Source organism: Saccoglossus kowalevskii, chromosome 7 (genome assembly GCF_978046115.1).
Source record: "Saccoglossus kowalevskii chromosome 7, keSacKowa6.1, whole genome shotgun sequence".
Taxonomy (NCBI): Eukaryota; Metazoa; Hemichordata; class Enteropneusta; family Harrimaniidae; genus Saccoglossus; species Saccoglossus kowalevskii.
The window spans coordinates 4,862,634-4,885,870 of record NC_140647.1 but is presented as its reverse complement, the minus strand read 5'-3'; the positions used below and the strand labels follow the sequence as shown (position 1 = coordinate 4,885,870).

Genomic DNA, 23,237 nt, shown 5'->3' with positions numbered 1-23,237 from the left:
ATGGTTGAACAACATATACTGGTACACTGGATATGATTTTTTTTAACTTGTTGAGAGCGCAATTTTTTTTTTTTCAATAATGAACCAGTGGAATTTTTTTTTCTTTAATTGGATTCAGCCAACATCAAATCTTTCTCCCCCAAACCCTTTCTGATTACAAATGGTTTACCCTATATATAATATATATAATATAGTAGTTCACAGCAGAAATACTCTTTTAATAGAGTTGGGTAAAAGAATCTTTATCAGTTTGGCACCTCTATCTCTAAAATCTCCCAGGCACTGAACACATCAATTCCTAAATCGTGTAAAACATGCGTGAAACTAAAACTGGAACCAGTATTATGAAAAGTGAAAATTAATATTACAGTCAATTTAAAGAAATACGTGTCTTGCCATCGAGTTTTGGGTTTAGGTTAATATAATCCTAATGCTAGCCTGCTAAAAGAGGTACAAGTTTAAATTTAACTTATTTAAATTTTCGTAACTAAATACGGCCTAATTAAACTGATTCTTAGATAGGATTGCATTTTAATTGAGTTGCTCAACAGACTTCTGGTTGCATGTTTTATTGACAACCACCTTAGGTGTCTGCATGGCAAATGTTGATGTATTTATCATGACGAAGATGGTCATGTGCTAGCACTATTCTGATGAAACACTTCTATGATGTCAGAATATAGATACAGATGTGTTGATATTCAGTTATATCGGTTTGGTTGGGAGATGTGGTAAGGGTCATATTCTCAGTGCAACATTTAGAATATTATAAGTTTCCCGCAAATACTTTTATCGATGAACAACAACATATCAACATAATGCTGCCTTTCTTTCACCCATTTACGTCACTAGGGGGTGCAACTTGTATGAGATGTACTAATGTTATACCTTTTGAGGCATCCAATCAGGTTTTCGTCTGACATCCTTAATTTCCATGACATCATCATTGATTCCATCAACAAATATAGACCATTCCTGATTGGTTACTCCGCCTGTCATTCTTAACTTCTCCATGGCAACCAAGAATGCGAACAACTGTGAGTGCTGACTGGATACAGCCGTTGAAACAAATTCATGTATGCTCTGTGTGAGTGCATCGATCAGTTCACTAGTGCGAGCTTTTGGAGACACACCCATAGCACCAGCTTTACCTTGACTACGGCTTTTCATCATCGTGGAAACTACACTCAAAAAAGCTGACAATTTAAACTGGTAGAGCTGATGGAGTTTGGGAAAATGCTTAATAACGGAGTACAACACAGACCCATGTTTGGCAACAGGGATGTAGTTTCGTCTTTTTTCATCCAGTTGTTCAGCGAATACTTTGGTTTCAGCGAGGCTTGTCTGAAGTGAAAATGTCTGTTGTTGACAGTTTATCAATGAAGGAAGCATGTCACCATCTTCTAAGACACTCAACTTTAAATTGAGAGTCTTGTGCAGAATAGCATTCTGTGAATGAAATAAATACTATCATTACAATCACATTATTAGTTTATCCACCTTGTATATTTAGCCACTTCTCAATGGATTACATATTTATTTCTAATATACTGTACTTTCAAATTATAAATGTATATTAAAAACTTGATAAATACACTAATGAATATTCTGATTTATCAACAAGGATTATACAAAGATAAACTATGTAACCATGTAATCAGAGTAGCCCCCCCCCCCCCCCCCCCCATAGTCACATCCATAAGTAAATGACTTGTAGTTTTGGCCTCTGTATTCACACTCAAGGTAGCTTTTCTGTGTTCAATCCGAGGAAGGATTTAAACTCGAGATATAAAAATCATTGGTCTGTGCTATGCTACCTGTGGTCAAAGTGAGCAAATAGATCTTATCGTGTAACCATGCACAAAATCTAATGTTTGAATAAGTTATTAAAATAAATCAAACATATCCCGGAACCCTGGTGTCAGATTAATCTGCACATAAAACAGAATGTGATGTCTGTTCAAATTCATCAGATTAATCAAATGCAGTTTGGTCAGACTATACAGACTGGTTTAAGTCTTACCTGTGTGTTCTCTAACTGCTGTTGATAATGCTTCAGATCAGATTCTATAGATCTATACTGGTTTTCATATTCAGGGCGCTCTATATCCAACACAATCTTCAAGACTTTATCAAAAACACCTTGTTGACTGAGTGACAAATCTACAACACTACATTGCTGTATTGGCAGTGGTAACAACCCAGTGCCTGTGGAATAAAAGAACCAGATTTGAAATGTTCATGCTATCAATTAAAGATGGTTTCTCTGAGTTTAAACTTCAGTATCATGAATTAAGGCAAACAATTTCAAGGCTAAAAATTCTAAAATTTCTTGTACAGATAGAAATTATGAAGGAAATGTTTGACTTATTTGAATAGCATTGATCTACACTCAGGTTGGGCATTTAGGTAATAGCTTCCATGGCTTCCATTAGGGCATTCAGACGGGCCGACATATAGGCAATCAAATTTCAAGCCCTGATCTCTATTAAAGTTTGTTTTGTGAATTAAGAAACATGGATGTCTACCGGTATGTAACATTATCTCACTGTCCATATACTGTACTGTGGTAATGTGGATGTCAATTTGTTTTTTGACTCATACTATTTCATTAATAGATTATGACAGCAGGATTCTGATTGGGTATGTTGCATGTTTGGGCTTGTGAACTTTTTAGTATCTGCACAGGTGATAAATTGAGTTTCAGCTGGTATTAAAGATGTTCAGTTTTACAATAACACTGAGAATTGTCAAATTTGTTGTACCCTAAGAGATTACTCTGTGTATAATCTATTAGCAATAATAGAATAAAATTATATGTTTATACAGTCTCAAAATAATGATGGGGTTTGTACAGAACACATGTTTTCTTAAAGAAAATAAATAATCGGTCATCACCTTCTTGAAAATGTATCTAAGTTTTTATAGTTCACACCACAGTAATACCGAAGAGTTCTGGACTGAAAATATTGAGGTTTTCTATAATTTTGCACAGAGATTCAGAGAGTTACATGTATACCAAATCCCACTAAAATTAACAATTCGAGATATAAAATGCTTTTTTTCCAAATTTTCAAATCACCTCTGTACGTTACTGTATACAAAAAACCAGCAATAATTGTGCACCCTATCATAGGTACATTGCAAAAGTGAAACTGCATCAAACATCATTAAGCATGATTTCAGCGTAATCAAAATTCCTACCTTTGATATGTATAGGTACTGATGTCAGCAGGTACAGTCTGAAATCTGGATTATAATCAAAGTCATTACCACCAAGCTTGATGTGATGCTTGCCGTCTACATCAACAGTAATGTTACGATGTAAAAGTTCGTACAATGCATAGTCCGGTGGCAGTCTCTCAACGTGAGTGATCACAAGAGTCAAACCAAAGGCCACAGAGTGCACCACTCTATAATTGAGATTAGGATCATCAGCCGAGACCATCCACAGATTGTCCATAGGTAATTCCAGGTCAGTATCTATGTCAATGTCCCAGGCTTCAAACATGTCTACCTCACTGCCACCATGGATGTCAGTGGCTGTCTCACTGTCGGCGTATGGATCACGGGTGGTTGCTGGGGTGACAGCATCACCAAAGCTATTGATGAGAAATAAGTGAAATTAAGTATGCGAATAGGGTGGCAATTTTTAATTTTATAAATTGAATATAAATTTGATAGAAATCAAGCTTTTTGATTTGAAAAAAACAAACAATTAAATTCACTGACCTTGTGACTGTTCTGGGTGTGAAAGGATCACCCTCAGTTTCAACAATGGTAGAAATGGTAAACCCTGTTTCTCTGCCTCCATCATCATCAGGGGGATGGGATTCCCAGTCTGTGATTGGCACTTCATCTGCCACTGTGGCTGCTACAACCACATCACCTGGTTCTGATTTCTCATCTATGACTGTAAGTATATTGAATGAATGAATGAATGAATCAATGAATGAATCAATGAATCAATGAATCAACAAATGAATCAAATCAATCAAGTCAAGCAATCCATCAATGAATAAATAAATCAAACAGTCAAAAATAAATCCATAAATCAGCCAATTCTGACATATCATAGATTCTCACATTTTCCATATCTCACATTAAACCATAAATAATAGACATGACTTAAATAATATCAACTGTACCTGACAATGGTATTTTTCTGGTTGCCTCTTCTTCCACATCATCATTTGATCTGATGGTCTCCTGTAACAGTTGTATCCATGAGCCAGCCTGGTTGTCAGGATCAATTATGAGAGGCCAACTATAACGACCATCACGGCCATAACTACGCAGTATTAACGCATTCTGTACAGCAAAGTTATCATGCGGTATACTACGATGGTACCAGTCACCTTGTTCTTCTACAGAACTCAAGACATCTGCAAATATTTATACATGAGATAATGTGGTCATTGATCCATATTGCTCATAAATATTTGCTACCAGTGTTACAGTGATCATTAATGGTCTCATGCCACTAATCAACCAATGGATGCTCATGGCCAATTTAAATGCCAATGAAATTTTTTAAATATCTTTTTTTCTCAGGTGCTCCCTGTTTGAAGGGGTAATCACCTGGGTCAAAGGTGAGACCAACATGTGGTCTTTTGTTTACTACTTAGCGACTGTGTACCTGTGGGTTTATTCTGTGTGTATTTGGATGTTCTAATCTTGGTGTTTTTCCAATGATTTCTCTAGGTGCAATCCAAATACAGTAGGTGTGTCTTGTTTACCTGAGATTTGTAAGAGTTTGAGCTGGACAACATGTTAGTTTTTTTCATGTGGTTGATTACTGGCATGTTGATTTCCAATTTTTGAGCCATGTTTTCAACTTTGTTCATCATTTTCATATAGCAATCTCGTCATATGTTAACATTGTCGTCTATGGAAATTCAATTAGTGGTTTAAGCCCTAAAGAGTTGTGGTTGGATTCGGTCGGCCACATTCCAACTTGAGTTAGATTTCAGCGGAACAACTTAGACTTGAACCCTAACGAATCATTTGTTGATATAAACTGCATTTATTTGCGAACAAAACTCTTCAAACGAAAGTGTAAACTTCTGATGAATACATAAACTTGTAGAATGCCATAAAACATGATGAACTAACTGACCCACAGTTGAGCATGGACTAAAAACTAGAACAGAACTACCGTTTAACTTTCAAAAGGGAAATAGAACATTACAGCGTTTTCCACGCAGACGGAGGTTAACCAATCAGTGACTGCATACTAAATTAATAATGGTATATCAGTCAACACTATGGCTTATTATGGTTTCAATGATAAGAGTAAACATAAAAGTAATATATCGGGATACAAACAAACTAACTGGCTTTTAATTTTAATGTCTATATTTTCTAAAAGTCACCCGATTCAAAATAGCATAAATCCTCTCCTTTCCACCACCACCACCAATGACTAGACCATTCATACATATGATTTGAAGAATATTTCATACATTCTTCCATTTGGTTACAACATAGAACATACCATGCATGGAAAAGAACAAGACTTAAATGAGTTCTACCTTGCAGTGTAAAAGGATCTCTTATTTGCACAATGTTGGCTGGTGTTAATGCATCATGCAAATCGCTGTATCCTAAACTACCAATAGCTGTGTCAGGAGTCTCTTCTCTGTCAATAGTACCATCACTATAAATAGACTCTGCCTCAACCTCTGCTTGCAGCTTTAGTTTAGTACTTCCAGCACTGTTTGTCTCTCTAGAACCTTTTCTAGAACCTGGCTTCTCATCTTTGTTTGCCTGGATGACAAGTTCTAGCGCTGGCGTGACAGACTGCGCCACAGGTAGCTCAGTTTCAAAAGATTGCAAGACAAACTTTCCAGTTCTGCATCTTTCAATCCAGTCTTGCACTAGGACATCTCTGGCAAATTGTTCCATTGGTCCATGATAGCAAACACATGCTGCAGCTATCAATGCATCACCAGGAGCTGTGTTGTACTCATACTGCGCCTGTGACAGTCTTGATCTCCATTCAGTATTTTGCGTTGACATGTTATCTACCAAAGCGGTTGCCTTTGCTATATGTTTCTGGGTTTCCTGAATTTAAAAATAGGTTTCATTACTGTGTTACTCTAGTGTTGGTTCTGTAATTCTGGAACATCTTCGTCATTGATCAATGCAAGCCATTCATAGCTACATTAAGTATGGCTCTACAAATAATGCATCAGATGATACAATTACCTCATACAGGTTTTTTTACTCTTGCGGCCAAAATACTGTGAGACAGTAATCTAGTGCAGTTATAGTTACAAAGAGCCAATCCCATGTCAAAGTTTCATTACTATGGTAAGGTTTGGGACAACATCCAATCTTGTGATCAATCATCTATATTTTTATTATAGTCAGATCAACCATTTTTGATCAAAAGTTTATTTGTCTGCACATGATTTCCTAGTATTGCAATACTCACCCTCATGGATTTTTCCATGTTTCTTACACTCCGCATGGCATCTCGCTGCATTTGGATCTTATTCTCAAGTTTATATTTAATTTCTTGAAAACGTTTTCGTTTTTCGCCAAGCACCCTCAGAGCCTGAGAACAAAAAAAACACACACATAATTTAACAATATAATAATAAATGAAGTGAATGGATAAAGACTGGTGTGAATGGATATACTAAATTGGTAGTACGTCAAGATCACTGTAATAGATATAGAAGTTTACATTCAGTTGTCTAGATCAAAATGTCTTTGTCTTCTTGCTTTATAATGTGACCCCTTGCACCACCAACTTTGTTACCCTTCAATCATATCCAAAGTGTCACAGTCTTTGCAGCATGTTATGCCTTATATGATGTATTCAAAATGTACACAAAACATTGTTTATCTTCACAAAATTCATATGCATGCTATACGACAACTGTGCGACATGAATACCCAGATTAATACATAACATGCCTCATTTATTTTAGCTTCCTGATCAGCTACTGCTTCCAGTTTGGGTTGCAAGTTCCTATGAATTTCCGAGTATGCATAAATGGCATGGACCCACAGACACAGTGAAGAGGCTGCTTTACTGGATTCCCCTACCACCTCGGGACGGAATTCAGGATCCTGGATGAACAGTATGTTCAAACGTTGGAAGATGTCTTCCGGAATGTTGTCCTTGTCATAGAACTCCAAATCTTGGAAGAAATTCTCTCTGTTGAGCAGACCCTTACCACTTTCCCAACTGCAATGAAAAATACCTGTAAGTATTCACTTATGTGACTGAACACTATGACCAGTGAATGAAACTCAAATTATCACAATAATCAACGCATAGTTCAGAATATTTAGGACATTAGGAATATTCAATCTGATTTTGGTGGTGATGGTTGACAATATTCCAATTGTAGTTCACTTGAGTGCATATGCCACTGCACTGTGATGTCATATGTTTACATTTCTGCCAACCAGCATGCAACTGTCTGATAACAAATGTCACTTACTGATCAGCATTAGTTCACAAGATATGTCATAATTGTCCTTATAGTTGTTTTATTAAACAGGAACACAAAACGTATATGTGAATACTACAATGACGAACAACACTTATTTCAGTTCTTTCCAACGATTTACTGTGTACATGCGTGCATGTAAAACATAAACAAGCAGAGTCTTGGCTGAGATAGCTCTGCCGTTATCATTAGAAAATGAACAATATGTAGACTTGCTGTTTTTAACAAAAATTCAAAAATATCACTTTTCACCAAAAATGACAAAAATAATCATTAAAATTAGATAATTGAAGATATCACCACGAAATTAACAATCTGAAAGAGGTCTACATGTAGTACCTATATATGTAATATAAAAGCAATCGGACTTGTGGTTTTTAACAAGAAGTCAAAAATATCACTTTTTACCAAAAATTGCAAAAATATTCATCAAAATTAGAGAATTGAAGATATCATCATGAAATGAACAAATCTTAGAGGGGACCACATGTAGTATACATATATGTAATATCAAAGCAATTGGAATTGCGGTTTTTAACAAGAGGTCGAAAATATCACTTTTTACCAAAAATGACAAAAATATTCATCAAAATTAGAGAATTGAAGATATCATCATGAAATGAACAAATCTAAGAGAGGTCTACCCAAGGTACATATACACTAAGTATCAAAGTATTCAGGCTTATAGTTTTCAAGAAGAAGTCGAACAAGTAGAACATTGACACGGACGACAGATGACGGACAATCACTCATATGATAAGCTCCGCTCGACAAAGTCGACAGCGGAGCTAAAAAGTGCAACATCTTTTAGGCCCTAGCTTAAATTATCATACTAAAAAATTGGTAATAGGATCTAATAATAATTGAGTTTCTTGTTCTCGGGTTGCTTAGCAGCCATGCTACATGAACAGAGGGTGGGGGTGGTGGTCTACATTGATTTACCTATGGTCAGAATAAATATGCACATTTAGGCAGATATTTTACTATGCCAGCTGCAGTTTTGTATCAAGTATGTTGAATCTATATTAGCATCCATGTTTCTTTGGAAAATTCAAGAAATGTTCATAAAACATAAATAATGTGATATTAATTCATACACACATAAAGAAACACACAAAATATAATTTAAAATATCACCATGCATAGATTTGCGTGATATTTCTGGAGGTCAACATACATAAGTATGTCTATTCAGTGAAACACTAACACTGAGTGATTGGCTATAAAACTTACTCATAGGGTTGTTTAAATAGAAGACACAATGCATTCACTACATTGACAACAATTGCCGGTGGAACTCTGTAGCTCCGGATTTCATTTACATCAAGAGGATTCAAACTCTTGAGTGCCGATAATGCTGCATCATAGATAGGATCAACCTACAAAACAGAAATTAAGCAAAACCATTCATGAATTTATTATGAATCCTAATTGTACAACCAGGACACCAGGAGACTAGTATGAATTTTACCATGCAATATTAATATTGCCATAAATTTTGTAATTTCTATTCTATTCTATTCTATTCTATTCTATTCTATTCTATTCTATTCTATTCTATTCTATTCTATTCTATTCTATTCTATTCTATTCTATTCTATTCTCTATTAATTATTAACTAAAATACACAGATAACTGAAAGGTTGTAACTTGGTTTTACATTACTAATTTTTAGGCTGCATATATGCATGCATGTATGGACGTGTTTCTCTATGTATTGTCAAGTAGGCATCTGTAGTAAATTTGGTTTTAAACCAATGACAAGAAACTTGACATGAATACATACAGCATAAACTCAGTTCATGCTGAGAAGAATTTTCAAACCCACCTTTTCTTGTTCCTCCTGTGCTTCTTTTTTTCGCCGTTCTAATGGTGCCGACATCTTAGCAATCTCCGCCTCATCCAGAGCACATTCCTCTTTAGCCTTAAAAAATTAAAGTGAGAATTATTAACATCATAAACAAAAACTGGTCGCAGAAATATTTTGTAAAATCAAGTTTGGGGGTGTTGAGATACCTTTTGATAGAGTTCCTTCAAGGCTTCAACTTCTCTGCGTTTGTCATCTACATTGGATGCACCTTGCTGTAACATTGGAGTCATTCTGCCAACATCATTGTTATAGCTGTCAATAGTATTATATGCTACATCTATTCGACTCAGTGCTCTCTCATAAGTGCTGATAGTTTTCTAGAAGTAAATAAATCAAGTCAGAACAACATTGTACAATAGCAATTTATTTAACTTTTAAATGTGTAACGTTTAGTATTCCACCATAAATCTTGGAACTATAACATGTCTTTACACATCATCTGCTAAAAGCCTACAAGTACAACCGAAAGTAAAAGAAAGAAATCAGTGTAAGCAGGCTATGTGTTAACCAAAATTTGGATGCACCATTTTCCACTTATTTATTTACTAGTCTATAGCTTTGTGGTTAGTTTTGAACAAAAATTAGAATAATTTCAGATCTTCATCCACATTTTGAAAAAAAGTTTTGACAACAGTATTTACTTTGCTGTTCAAAGGGTTGAAATTCATAATTTTTACAAGAATAATTTATGAAAACTCGTGTCGAAGATGCAGGGTGTTTCATTTTTTATTTCTTAAAATTCTTTTTCCCCCTCATTACCTGGTGGTGGGAAGCCATTTTGGATGCTATGTGTTTGAATAAGTCAATGAACTCCAGATATGTGGTCGGTGTGTAGAACTTGAACTGTGCTTTGAATAACCCTTCTATCATGTGCTCAGCAGACTGGTGGATGTATGCCATAGCATTACACACAGCAGACAGCTGACTTGCCGGGTCATCCAATCGCCAGGGCACTTTGTACAGCTGAAATACAGAATGTTAAGAATGTTAGAGTAGTTTAAGCTGAAGTTTGCACTACTGATTATTACTGCACATATGTGCAATGTATTATGAGAGAGAACTATCCATAGTATACAATGAAAAATTATTATCACAAAATGTAAATTTTTTTTACATTTTAAGTTTCACGATAATAATGATATTATGATAAACTGTATTTGTTCTACTGAAATCACATATCTGATAGAAGCGCACTTAAACCAAAAATTGAGATTACTGCTGAGTGTATACTGGATTTATTGTAACAATAGACACACTAACTTCATATAATCTTATGCATATGTGTATTTTCATCCAATATCATTTAGCAAAATTTTGAGATGTAGAAAATTATTCCAAAATAGAAACCTGTGTAAAAATGCAAATTTTAACAATTTTCCATGAAATTTTGACACTTATTTACTGTTCTGTGACCCCAAATTTTATTTTTGATAGCCCAATGGAATAACATATAATCTTGAGTTCAGCCTAAGCACTTTTAATAGTATTAACATACATATTATTTTATAAGGAATACAAGATAGCAGACACAGCATTGGTGAATACAGTTTTGTTCATACCGTACATTTTTTCTGCTACAAATGTTTTATTAGTAGACCTTACCAGGGAAACTTAATTTCATGACTATCTGACAAATTAAAGAATTAATTTGTGCTAAATTTTATGCTGAGCAATATTAAAACTGTGGCTGCCCCAGTAGCATGTCATAATATTAACACATGTGCTTGACATGTAAGATCATAGTGATAGCTAAGCTAACAATTCACACACTGCTGTACCTGACTACATACTATAATAACACATCTTATGATATACCAACCTTTCCAGTAAATTTGTCCATAGCGTCCCGTCTTATCCACTGATGAGCAACACTGACCAATGCCTCATGGGACCATGGGAAGTAGACATCGACACAGCAGCAACGTGTCAGCAGTGCAGGAAAACGACGCAAGATTTCAATAGAATTGCTGTAGTTTATATCTGTGAAAACAGAAAATAACATTAGAAAGTCATGACATATTGCAAAGACATGTGTTGTTTGCATCTATAACTGTCTGTTATGAACAGCAAATGTTTGACAAACATCATTACATCAGAGTTGTACATCTCTGTTCTTTTCTGTGTCAAGATTTAATCATCGCTTTCATAATGAACTTTCTTGCTTGTTGAATATTAATGCGACTTCTGGAGAAATGGGGTGGGGGGGGAGAAATGTTTTGTAGAGGGTGTTAGTATTCTAATGGTTTATTGTAACATTCAAATTATAGATATTAATTCTTTACAAAATCAAACTAATCAAAGCTGACAAATGACCTATTTGACATTGTCAAGTTCAGCGTCAACTTACCACTGAAATCCATGCATACAATGATGTGCATATTGTTACAAACGCGACGATAGTATCTTTCTACAGCCATCTCCAGTCGCTGACCTCTGTGACCCCCACCCTTTGACCCTGGCAGCATAGCAGTGGCAATTTCTTCGATCTCTTCGTCGCTGTACAGACCGGGTAGCGTACCTGATGAGAAGTGAAAAGTTGAGAATGTTAGCTATAAAACAGGGCCATCTTTTTATACCTAGATTATGGTTACTTCTGCAGCCTTTTGCTTCAGAAGGTGACCACATCACTTCTATGTGAGATATCTACCATACATGACACTGACGGTTATGATTCTTATTCAGCTTATTATTAATAAACAAATCAAATTACATTTTTTCTTAGTTTAACATTGGTCAGCAGCCACAAATATTTATACCCAAACACAGAGTTTTATACCAATCTCAGGGATTGGGGCTGATAATACTGTGTGCCAGTTTATCTCATGTCCACTATTGAAAGTACATCACAAGCAGATTCCTGATGTTACAGTTATTATGTTATGCACATGTTATTATTACTTTTCTATTTCATCCCGAAATCCTCCTACCTTGTGACATCACAGCACACACGTCTTCCAGGCATTGTTCACCTAATGTATCCCGTACTAACAGCACCACCGGTTTCCCATGTAACCCAGCAATGTTGCTAGATTCTCGTATATACTGTCTGAGTTTCATTCTATTCGCTGCCATGTCCCCTCGAAAGGATGGCTTTGGTTCGTACAACTTGCATCTTGCAGCATAAGCAGCCAGCTTGGTCAGTGTTGTCCTACCGGTACAGTGAGTTTTACCAAGCAACAGAGCGTTCCCTCCTGTGGTACCCTGTAAATGACAAGAAAAATAAAATAAGTCAGTTAAATAAGCAAAAATACAACCCAGCTAATAATCAAGCCCTATACAGTACACACTATAAGCTCATAATGGAACCCTGACATTGTACAATCGTAATATTAAAAACAAAAATATTGTTAACCGCTTAGAGCATTGGGGCCATCTTGTCCTCTTCCTGAAGGCATTTTAATTCATTTCTGCTGTAAACATACTTTTATTCATATCAAAATTCAAAACAATATCACTGTATACTGACGTACACTGTTTCTACCGTATTCTGCCGTAAATTCGCCCATCCGAAAAATTGCCCTGGGTGGTTTCACGGCTGGTGGGCCCTTATATGGGGTTCTAATTTTCAAAAAATTATCATCAAATATTTTTAGGGGGCTTATATTTTCATTGAAAAACCCACCTACGCCGATTTTCAATACCGGCAGTTGGACCACCCAAAACGAAAGAAACTATTGCAGAAGCTAATCTAAAAGTTGATACATTTTTTTCTTGCTAGATTAAAAAGTAGACAGCGCAATTTTCACCAAAAAAATAACATTAACGAACTTCGTGCGCCAAATACAATTATTTTGTTTCATTTCATTAGTAACGAAAGTATATTCTAAAATAAGTTTCAAATAAAAACGAACTCAACTGCATTGCTTAGTAGCAAATGATCGCGGAATCGCAATCCGGCTATGCTGCGTTTTACAATTGTTGATTAGTAATGATTATAATAATGAGCAAAAAATAAATTCGTTGAATTGTTATGAAATGGAAATAAATTTCAAATTATTTCATCGTAAGCGAATGATTCCGATCGCATTTTCAGCGCTCGATGCTGTGGAAATGAATATCTGCCATGTTTGACCTGAGACGATGTTCTTTGACCTGACAGGTCATATCGACAATTAACCAATGAAAACGATGAATGATGCCAATGTGTTCAAAATACCATAACTCATTTAAATATGTTAATGTTATTGAACGCAGTACGGAAGAGATTTGCCGATGTTGTTGTACTATCTTTTGGCTTGGATTTTGATGGGAAAGCAGCATGATTTGTTTTTAAATAAAACTGCCGTTTTATGGCCCTGGGCAACTTTACGGCAGAATCCGGTATTAAAATCAATTGAATTGAACTTTCTGTCTGCATTTTTTCTAAATTGTATACACATTGACCAACCCATGATGGATGTGGAATGCATGCAAAGTAAAATTGTCAAAATAACAATTTTTAAATACTCACCAGAACTCTTGTGATTCTTGCTATATGATGCAGAGCTTCTTTAAAGAGCACAATGTCAAGTTTTTTAGTTGCATATTTCTCATTATATAAGTTCAAACAGCGTGTGACACCATCCATTAGCTGACTACTAGTACTTTCATTGTAACCTGTTGTACAAGGATAATATCAATAACATTAAACCCATGACAGGTTGAGTGAAAAAAAGATTTAAATAAATAGTGAATCTGTAGATTTGTACCAAGGAATATAATCAGAGAAGAAATGCTTACCTCGATCACCGCTAGCATAGAGAGACATACTGAACAGAATATTACACAGGTTTTGTCCAGGATTGCAGATCTAAAAATAAATTAGGGAGAATCCTATGAAACACGAAATTTATATAGTCAACAGCAAGATGTTTTCATAATGTACTACAGCGAGAATCTTTGTTAGAAATTTTTCCAATTTGATAGTGTTGTAGCGAGTAAATTTCATAAAAGTCAATGCATATAAAGAACATTAGCAATATCACTGCTTAGTGAATTAAATTGTCTCTCTGAGCATTAAGGTAGCAACAGGAGTAAAACGTGTTCAAAATTAATATGTGATTCAGACATTCTTTAAACTTACTACGCATACTACTATAACATCTTTTACATCATCTGAATATATATATATATGATGAATATATCGATAACAGATAATCTGTTATCTGTAGCATGTCTGTAGTTATTTGGTGGTAGTTGGAAGGTAGACAAAAATGTCATTTAGCCTGTTAGGATGACTGAAAGTTTAAAATGATGGTGATTTCAATAGTAGGACTATTCAAAAAAGCACAAAAATGAAATTGGCCTTAGACAAACATTGTAATTGCACATGGTATATATATTTGCCTATAGTCAGATGATGTAAAGGTTGCTATTGTAGCCTGCTTAGTAAGGTTTAGAGAATGTCTCAATCACATATAAATTTTTAACATGTGGTACCTTTGTTGTCACCACAAAGCAATACAGTACATTGATGTACATTCTGATCATAACGACAATTTGAAAATAAAATAACTTTCAATCCCTTACCTGATCCATTGGAATCAACGGTCCTGTGTAACGTCCCTGGTGTGCGTCTCCGATCAATCCAGGTTTAAACGTCACACCACGTCGATATCCACCTGATTTAGCTTCCCCAGGTGTGGTCGGTTTCAACACTCCTGGTGTTGATGGTTTGCTCGGTGTAGACGATATACGTAGTATACCAGTTGATGCACCTTTCCTACTACCTGTACCAGTACCAGTGTCTCTTTCTATTTAGTACAGAGAAAAATGGTGTGGGTTAAACACAAGGTGAAACGCCCATGAGTCAAATTTACACTGAAGGTACAAGATGTCATTTGAACTTTTTTTGTTTAATAATGAAGAATTATTTGTGTTTTTATACCTGATGTTGATTCTTTTCTGGTTTCAGATCTTGGAGTTGGTAAGTATGGTGTAACATCACCTGAGGTTGTCTCTACAGAAGAGAATAACAGACATATTACATGTACATATATTAAGACTACTTCAGATAGCTAATAGTAGGTGGAATGTGAAGGATTTTATGGTTCTATTTGATTAACACATGGCAACCAATAACACAATCATGCTTTTATATCAGAACAATTATTCAAAATTGATCAGATCCATTTAAATTAATTTTTATGGACAAATATTACATTTGGTATTTGATCTCCAACATGACAGTCCTTCTAAAACGGAGATACAGACTTGATAAAACTTGTATATCGCTTGTGCTTCCAAATATGGGCATAATTTAAATAATACTATATATGGTATGATAACAAAAGCAATGATAATCAAATATAAATTGCAGAAACTAATTATATATTTCATATCACATATACCTCCCAATATGGTATTATCTATTGCTAAATTAACACCATACATGGCACGATAAATGGATCTACATGTGACTCATGCATATTCATGTTTTTGGAATTTATTCACATATAGTATGTTGTGTATGAAGCATTGTGCATATTAGTGATTTGGATAACATTTTTAGAATAACTAGAACTTGACAAGTGAGGAATGCTGGATGGGAATATTACAAGCTGAGTATGTCATACACTCACTACTAGTTGTCGCTGATGAAATCAACGACTTGACAGATGTGTCTGTATAAAGTATGACAAAAAATAGAATACATTATTAGTAGTGTACCAGTACAACATACACGTATTCCTTTAATATTGCGCAAGACAAAAATTCACTAAGTTTAGTGAAATTGTGAAATAGCAGAGAACATTTCATATCTTAAGACAGAGCTAAATTATGAATGTCCGCAATTTATCAAATTCGGAAAATTTCTAAAGGCAAAAATATAATGGTTTACAATAATTGTGCTAGTAGATATAAAATGAAAGTCTTTATAATTTAAAAAAAATGCATTTGGAGATCATTTATGGTTCTGAAAATATTGGAGAATACTATAGTATTTTTGCTTGGACACAGCAAGAGAGTACAATGATGTGTTATAAAACATTCTGATATAGGTGAGAGATTACCTGATGAAGTGCTGGCCTGTGAAGCCCTTGACTCAGTTTCTGTTTCACGTTCAGTCCATGGTGTTGTCGAGGATGTTGTGACTGTAGTTTGTGGTGTACTACCTTTTCCCTTTTTAGCCTCTGTCTCGTCAGCTACTAACAGTAAAGGGGATCTTCCCTCTGAAATATCTTTTCTTGGTGTCTGGGATTTCCGTTCATCGCTCTGAGCAACGGGAGTTGATGTTTTTCTATCCTCATCTCTTGGTGTTGTAACTGTGCTGATGCTACTCAATGGTGTCACCGATGATCTTTTCAGTAAGTTTTCAGGCATTTTCACTCGAATGACCTCACTCTCAGAATCAAGCTGATGTAAAATAAAAAAAGTTTAGTCCAACATACCACATATGGAAATTTGCCACAGAGTAATCACATAAACAAACGATGATAGGCCATTATAAATCAGATTAATTTTTTTGCTTTATTCTTTCGACTACAAAGAAGTGTTTGCCTTCAAATTGTTCTTAAAACATATGAGAACGTCACAACCAGCATTATTACCTGTTCAAGTTGCTCATGTATAGTTTCCATTTCCTGTCCTCCATTATCATCAGCAGCAGAACAGAAATGTCGCTCCACAACATCCAACAGTTGCTTAGTGAACCATACTTGATCTGAATAAAAATACACCAGTATAAAAATGTGATAGAAGACCAGGTGTACCAGCCACATACATATACATTTCATTCGTGCTTGCATTCGGAAAAAAGTAATTCCTATTGGATTTAGACTTAAATTCAAAGCGGCAAGTAGCAGCTTTTTTAGCTATTTTTAATAGTTACTTTGGACTACGATTACCAAATATTATCTACTACCAGTATATAGTAAAAAAATGTGATGTATTTTACAATAATAATGTTTTACATGAGTCCTCTCTCTTGCAAAGATTACTTTGGTATATTTTATGCATTTTCCATTCTGAAGAATTGCATCAACATTGCATATCTGATTAGAACCCCTCGCCAAAAACAGCAATTAGATTTATAAATCGAACAGTCTCTTTGTTAGTTTCATAGATTTTTGGTATCACATTGACTGACGTGAAAATACAGTACATCCATAGTTGCAATAAATATCGCAAATCAGTGAAAACACACATAACAGTACAAACTCAGGAAGCACAGGAAGTGATCATGCAACTCTAACCAGGTTTTGTCGTTTGAGTATTTCACCAAAAATAATATTAGACAATATTGTTATTGGTTACTGTTGAGCATATGACATTGGGTTTACCTGCTACTAGAAAACTGCTAATACATGCAGTCAAAGTTGAGAAAAAAAATTTTTACATTAAAATATCACAGCAACACTTACCTTCTTCAGAAATAAGTCGATCATAATACGTTCTGGATGCTTCATGGCACCACAGACGCACCACAAGTCGCATCAAGGGAGGAGTTACTACTGTGGGTACCCCTTTGCCATCACTAGTACTACCAAAAGACATCCAACTCTGGCTCTGTTTGACGTTACTAGCTTGGCTACTGTCTGAAGACTGTCCACCCACAGATGGTATACTTGCTGATTTAACTGTGAAATTTCATAAAAGAAAAACAAAAATTTCACTTTTTGCATGTATAGATCTCAGACATGAAATGTGATCAAGAGTTAAGAACAAATTTGTGAATAATAGATTTCTGAAATCTGTAGGAGTATTTATAACAATTCCTTTTCTTAAACAGGAAGAATGTCTTCAGCTTTATCACCTGAGAACTACAGTAAAACAGTGATTCTACTTATAATAATAACAAAACACCATATTTGCTCTATTAGAAGTGCATCTCCAACAGAAGTGGACAAAAAACAAAAAATGCATTTAAAAGTAATATCCAGCATCAGAGCTTGATATGGTTTCGAACTTGCTTGTCCAAAATGTTTGTTGGCTATATATTTACATCATGTACATGGCTATACTGAATGTCAATTATATTTGTCCCAGGCTATAGTGTCTATCCCTGTATTGCATGGTGGAACCTCTAAACAAACAATCCAAGTCAATCACTGCCATGTCAGCTAGCTACAAACAATTTACTGACTCAACCAGCACCATATTTTGACCATAGTTATTTGCATTAAGTACATGCAAAAAATTAAACTACCGTTGTACCATAACTAAACTTACTTATTTGGCTTGATTGACTTTTAGCAGCAGAAGCTCCACTGCCTCCACCTCCTGCACCACCACCACCACCCCCACCGCCACCTCGTTTACGACCAGGTTTGGGGCGCCCTCTTGACCTTGGTGAAAGTAAAAACATGCTGCTTATGCACCTTGCTACATCATGCAAGGTAAATATGTAATGAGCATTGACCGGTGTAGGAGTCAGATTCTTCTTCACCATGTTAAATAAGTCCATTGTTGCTGACAAGATAGCCTGTAAGAAATGAAAGATTTAGTGCCCTCTTGAGGTAGAACTAAGAAATGTATCCAATATCAAAGCACAGGGTAGTATAATAATAGCAGACTCATAACAGCCTGATAACTGTGAGGGTTCGGCAGAGTTGATTTAAAATGATAAATTTACACAATTGCTATAGGAATTTTTAGATTAATCAAGACTATGATTTTCTGGAACAATCTGCAGAACTACCTGAAGAACCAACAATTAAGTAAATTTATAAGAATGAACTGAATTAGCTACATCAAATTAAAACTACGGTATGATATTTGTTTATTTCAGATGTAACATATACTTTCTAAATGATGCATTCAACATGGTTGACAAGTGACACAACACGACCATTCTACATCAGGGCTTGAAGTAGGATGACTTTTTAATTTCATATTAACTCATGTACATTACTTACATGAGCCAGTTCATAGTGATGTGAAATACTGTAAGCTGGGAACTCTTCCAACCAGTTCTGTAGCGGCTTACCATATACCTGATGCATGGCTTGACTGGTTAAGGGGAACAGGGTAAAGACAGTGAATAGTCTAGCCAGTCGTGGGTCAATAATCTGATGAGCAGTCTCAGTACCTATGCCCGATACTCCAGGTGACACACTGGATGCCAGGAATTTGGCATCATCAATTGGTTTTAGATAGAAGCGATGTCTGTCGTACACTCCACACTGACTCAACATCTGTCGCAGCAATTCCAAGCAGGGTATGGAGCCTGTGGTGAAAAACCGGAGAAGAAATCACATGTATTAGAAAATTATTGTAATGTATTTACCACAAGTGCAGATATACAATAGATTTAAATTAAAATCCATCAAAACTAATCAAGCTGGAAGAGATGCATGGAAAACTCAGTAACCAAAGAGACGTGTGTTGGTTTAGAAAAACATTCTGTTTATACCTAGATCTTTTAAACATGCAACATGAAGTAGGGACCATCTACCTGGTGTTCAGTTTAGACACATTTCCATTTCACAAAATTATAGCTTTGACATAATTTACTGAATTATACGTAAATATTTTTTCAACTGGAAATCTTGATTTTTAAATTGATCAATCTCATCCAATCAGACATCATTGCAAATATGTATGTGAATTACCTGTGTCAGAAGAACTTGTAGCATTCAAGTCATCTAAGAAAAACAAATGGGATGCTTTGTTCTTTCGTTGATCGGTTGCTGCAACAGGCATTCTCTGCCGGACTCGATCCAGCTGTTTCTCAATCATTTGTTGCATCATGGGAGAGTCCATACCGGTTGATAAAACCATTCTGGTAAAGTAATGTTTGTTGGGAACCATATTCTGGGAGAACATAGGAGAATGATGGGTTAATAATATTGATGAATATTGCAAAGTTGAAATCACAGCGCAATATAATTGACTTAACATACGGCTTTATATCATTAGTTGCTCACAAAATCTAGATGAAAAAAGGATGGTCAACTAAATACTTTTTCACACAAAAATGAGTTCTATGAAAATGGTGATTTTTGAATTACTGGGGTATTTACTATTTATGTGGTAAAAACGTTTTGTCATATAACGCTTCAGTATATACAGTGAAAAAAATCATATGTAGTTGTAAGATTAGTACTCATGGTTATGCCGAATTTGGGGATATTCTAACAAATACTTATATTTTTTATGAAATGTTTTAACATGAATTCCTATGGAAAAGTTCCAAAAAGCGTTTTTTTTTTTTTTATTATCAGACAGTTTTTCTCCAAAAATTACTTGGCGCTGGGTGAAAAAGTCTGAAGTTGGTGACTTGTGTCTAAATTATGTAACATCTTTATAACAAAAGAATATGAATATGTACCCCGGTAGGTTGAATGGCCATCAACAAATTTAAGACTGACCTGAATAAGTGATGTCTTGCCAACACCAGGTGGACCTGTCAACATAACTGGATGGTTACTGCCCAACAATAGATCTATTAGATAGGCGTATCTTTCAACCTGAAATACACATAACACAGCGACATTAGTTAGGCTTGAAACATTATAGAAACAAATAAATCAGTCCTATACAATGACATTGTAAATGCAAGAAAGATTAGCACAGTTAAAGCTACAAGTAGATTACTAATACTTTTGATATTACAAGCATCTTAAGTGTTATATCTAAAGGATATGAAAGGAATTATACATTTTGTTCACTCAAAGTGGACCTACATGCATTAGGCAGCAAGGTTTCATATTATTTTAGTTTACATGGGCCATGAACTTTTATACATACTGCCCATATGTTGAGAAACAAATTTGTTAAATAAAATAGTTAGTTTTTAGTTCAAGTATGGAATGTGATTTATTATCATGCAAAGTCTTTACCGGTACTCTTTAAATGTTATCTTAAATCTGTTATTTTAGAGAAGTGTTGCTTTTCTTGTTTCTTCGTGATCTAACCTTGGTATTTGATGTAATAAACTGCTGTTATTACCAAGTATTGACTGTTGTTGGTGTGACAAAATTGTCACTATTTTGGATGTTATTTGTTATTGTCTAGTTATTTGTGTTTGTAGGTTATAGTATTGTAAAGAAACTTAATTGAATAAACTCATCATATAATATATGAAATAGTGCTTGGTCTGTTGCTTAGTAACTAGTGTACAGGTGTACATGAATCAGGTCATAGTTTGATTTGCAGTGTGCTGGTATGCGAGTGTGTATTGGAAGTTAGTGGTATGCACTTACAGGTGGGTGTATGGAAGTTTACTAGAGTAGGCTGGAGTGATGAATAGAACTGCTTTTGTGTGCTTGGTAATTCTGCAGTGTGATGTGGTTAGTTGTCCATCAGTTGTTCAGGAGTGAGCATCTCCGGCAATTCTACTCGTGGCGACTCGTAATTTTACTATCAACTGGCAAGGCGTTCAGGCTTTGAGTTGGTGGGAGTCAGTGGTAACTTCGCTGTATTCGGTCAGCCAAGTATATGAGTAGAGGTCTGCCAAATTGGTTTTGCAGCTTGGGGATATTCCCGGGACTTGGAGATTCCACCTTTTGGTGAGGGAGATGGACAAGACGCCAACACATAGAAACTGTAAGTTGAGATTTCACTTTAATCATTTCCTAGTAGTTCATTCAACTGTGCCGGGTACGGTAGCCCGATTAAATACATCCATATTACGTTTTTTTAGTTGTGTTTAAAACTGCAGGTATTATGGAATGTACTTCTCCCTTTTCCAGATGACCTGTGAGTGGTGAGCCGTTGTGACGCATGAAGCATGGAGCGCAGTCTGAGTGGAAGGCTGTGAAGTGGAATTCTGGATTGTGTGGAGTGAAGCAAGTGTCGAGCAAGTGAACGTTTGAACTTACCGGGCATTAGGACAGTCTGAACTGGTTGTGGCGTGTTCATGAGGTCTAACCGGTTGTATTATCAACTTGTAATGCTAGTTCTTAATTTACTGCTTGTATTTATAACGTGTATGCTTCACGCATTAATGTAATTTTGATGAGCGTGTAGTCTAGTTTGTCTTATAATTGTATGCCGTTTTATGGATTGTGACATGTATTAATGTAACTAGTAACATTTCCCTTAGTATCATCCCATTGTGTATAGAACTCACTACTAGCTTAATAAAGCGTATTAATTCTGAACCGCACACTGGCGTGATTTCTGCTTGTTATTTATATTGCATGTGCTGCCTGCTAGAAAAATCTGACAGTTGGCATGCAAACAAATAAACAAATGATGGGCAGTTACTGTACATATTATTACGGTAAGTAAAAATCAAACTTTGCAGGGTATAGTAAAAAACAAACCTCTGGGACAATGGTGTAGCCGGTTGGTAAAGTCTTGACACCATCTTGACTAAATTCTCTCCATGTTATCATCATACCAGTATTAACTTCTACAGCATAATCAAATACAAGACCATGGTTTGGTAAACGTATATCGTGTCTTGCACGATGAAGTGTATGTCGAGTAAAACTATCAAATTCTTCAATGTACCTGTTTGGTGGGGAATACAAAAAGATATTTAAAGTTACAGCAACTTAACAAGGACAGACAGACTGGATAACGTACACTTCGTCATGCTGCTCAGTTAGAAACTAGCGATCAGAATGATGGATTGTTCACATTGCAATGAGTTTTATAAGGCTTTATCAAACCAGTACCAGCCAAGAAACTTGAAAAGTTGTGAGTTGACAACTTGAGCAGTTGACAATGACATAGTTTGAACACAGCTGTGTTACAAAGATAGCAAATTAAATACATGATGCAACAAATCGTTAGCTATTTTTAATAGTCATGGTTGATATTGCGACTTAGTGAGGAGTCAGAGTACTTTGCAAGCTTTAATGTCAACTAAAAAAAAAGACAATGGAAAAATAAAAATAAATTGCATTTCAACTCAATAAAAGTAGGTTCTCTATGGCAAAAATAACAGCAGTGTTTTAAAAGAAAAAAAACGTGCAGGACCAGAAACATTATACGAGTCTAGATTTTTTTTTTTAAATTTCTCAAAT

At 35.4% G+C, this 23,237-nt stretch overlaps 1 protein-coding gene across 1 annotated transcript in view; it reads right to left on the bottom strand.

Moving 5' to 3' along the window:
• Positions 1-23,237, bottom strand: part of LOC100376274 (dynein heavy chain domain-containing protein 1-like) — an 85,404-nt gene that overhangs the window by 20,238 nt on the left and 41,929 nt on the right. The window contains exons 49-75 of the mRNA XM_085501596.1: positions 22,530-22,719; positions 20,631-20,729; positions 19,872-20,073; positions 19,176-19,486; positions 18,490-18,742; positions 17,682-17,897; positions 16,869-16,981; positions 16,332-16,674; positions 15,206-15,277; positions 14,848-15,071; positions 14,059-14,128; positions 13,790-13,935; positions 12,267-12,540; positions 11,687-11,857; positions 11,159-11,319; positions 10,099-10,302; positions 9,486-9,656; positions 9,298-9,393; positions 8,703-8,848; positions 6,928-7,201; positions 6,440-6,562; positions 5,535-6,066; positions 4,149-4,385; positions 3,733-3,913; positions 3,205-3,602; positions 2,024-2,208; positions 889-1,449 (exon numbers count right to left, since the gene is read on the bottom strand). Of these exons, the coding sequence (XP_085357722.1) occupies positions 889-1,449; positions 2,024-2,208; positions 3,205-3,602; positions 3,733-3,913; positions 4,149-4,385; positions 5,535-6,066; positions 6,440-6,562; positions 6,928-7,201; positions 8,703-8,848; positions 9,298-9,393; positions 9,486-9,656; positions 10,099-10,302; positions 11,159-11,319; positions 11,687-11,857; positions 12,267-12,540; positions 13,790-13,935; positions 14,059-14,128; positions 14,848-15,071; positions 15,206-15,277; positions 16,332-16,674; positions 16,869-16,981; positions 17,682-17,897; positions 18,490-18,742; positions 19,176-19,486; positions 19,872-20,073; positions 20,631-20,729; positions 22,530-22,719 (5,953 nt within the window). The remainder of the gene's footprint in view (positions 1-888; positions 1,450-2,023; positions 2,209-3,204; positions 3,603-3,732; positions 3,914-4,148; positions 4,386-5,534; positions 6,067-6,439; positions 6,563-6,927; positions 7,202-8,702; positions 8,849-9,297; positions 9,394-9,485; positions 9,657-10,098; positions 10,303-11,158; positions 11,320-11,686; positions 11,858-12,266; positions 12,541-13,789; positions 13,936-14,058; positions 14,129-14,847; positions 15,072-15,205; positions 15,278-16,331; positions 16,675-16,868; positions 16,982-17,681; positions 17,898-18,489; positions 18,743-19,175; positions 19,487-19,871; positions 20,074-20,630; positions 20,730-22,529; positions 22,720-23,237) is intronic.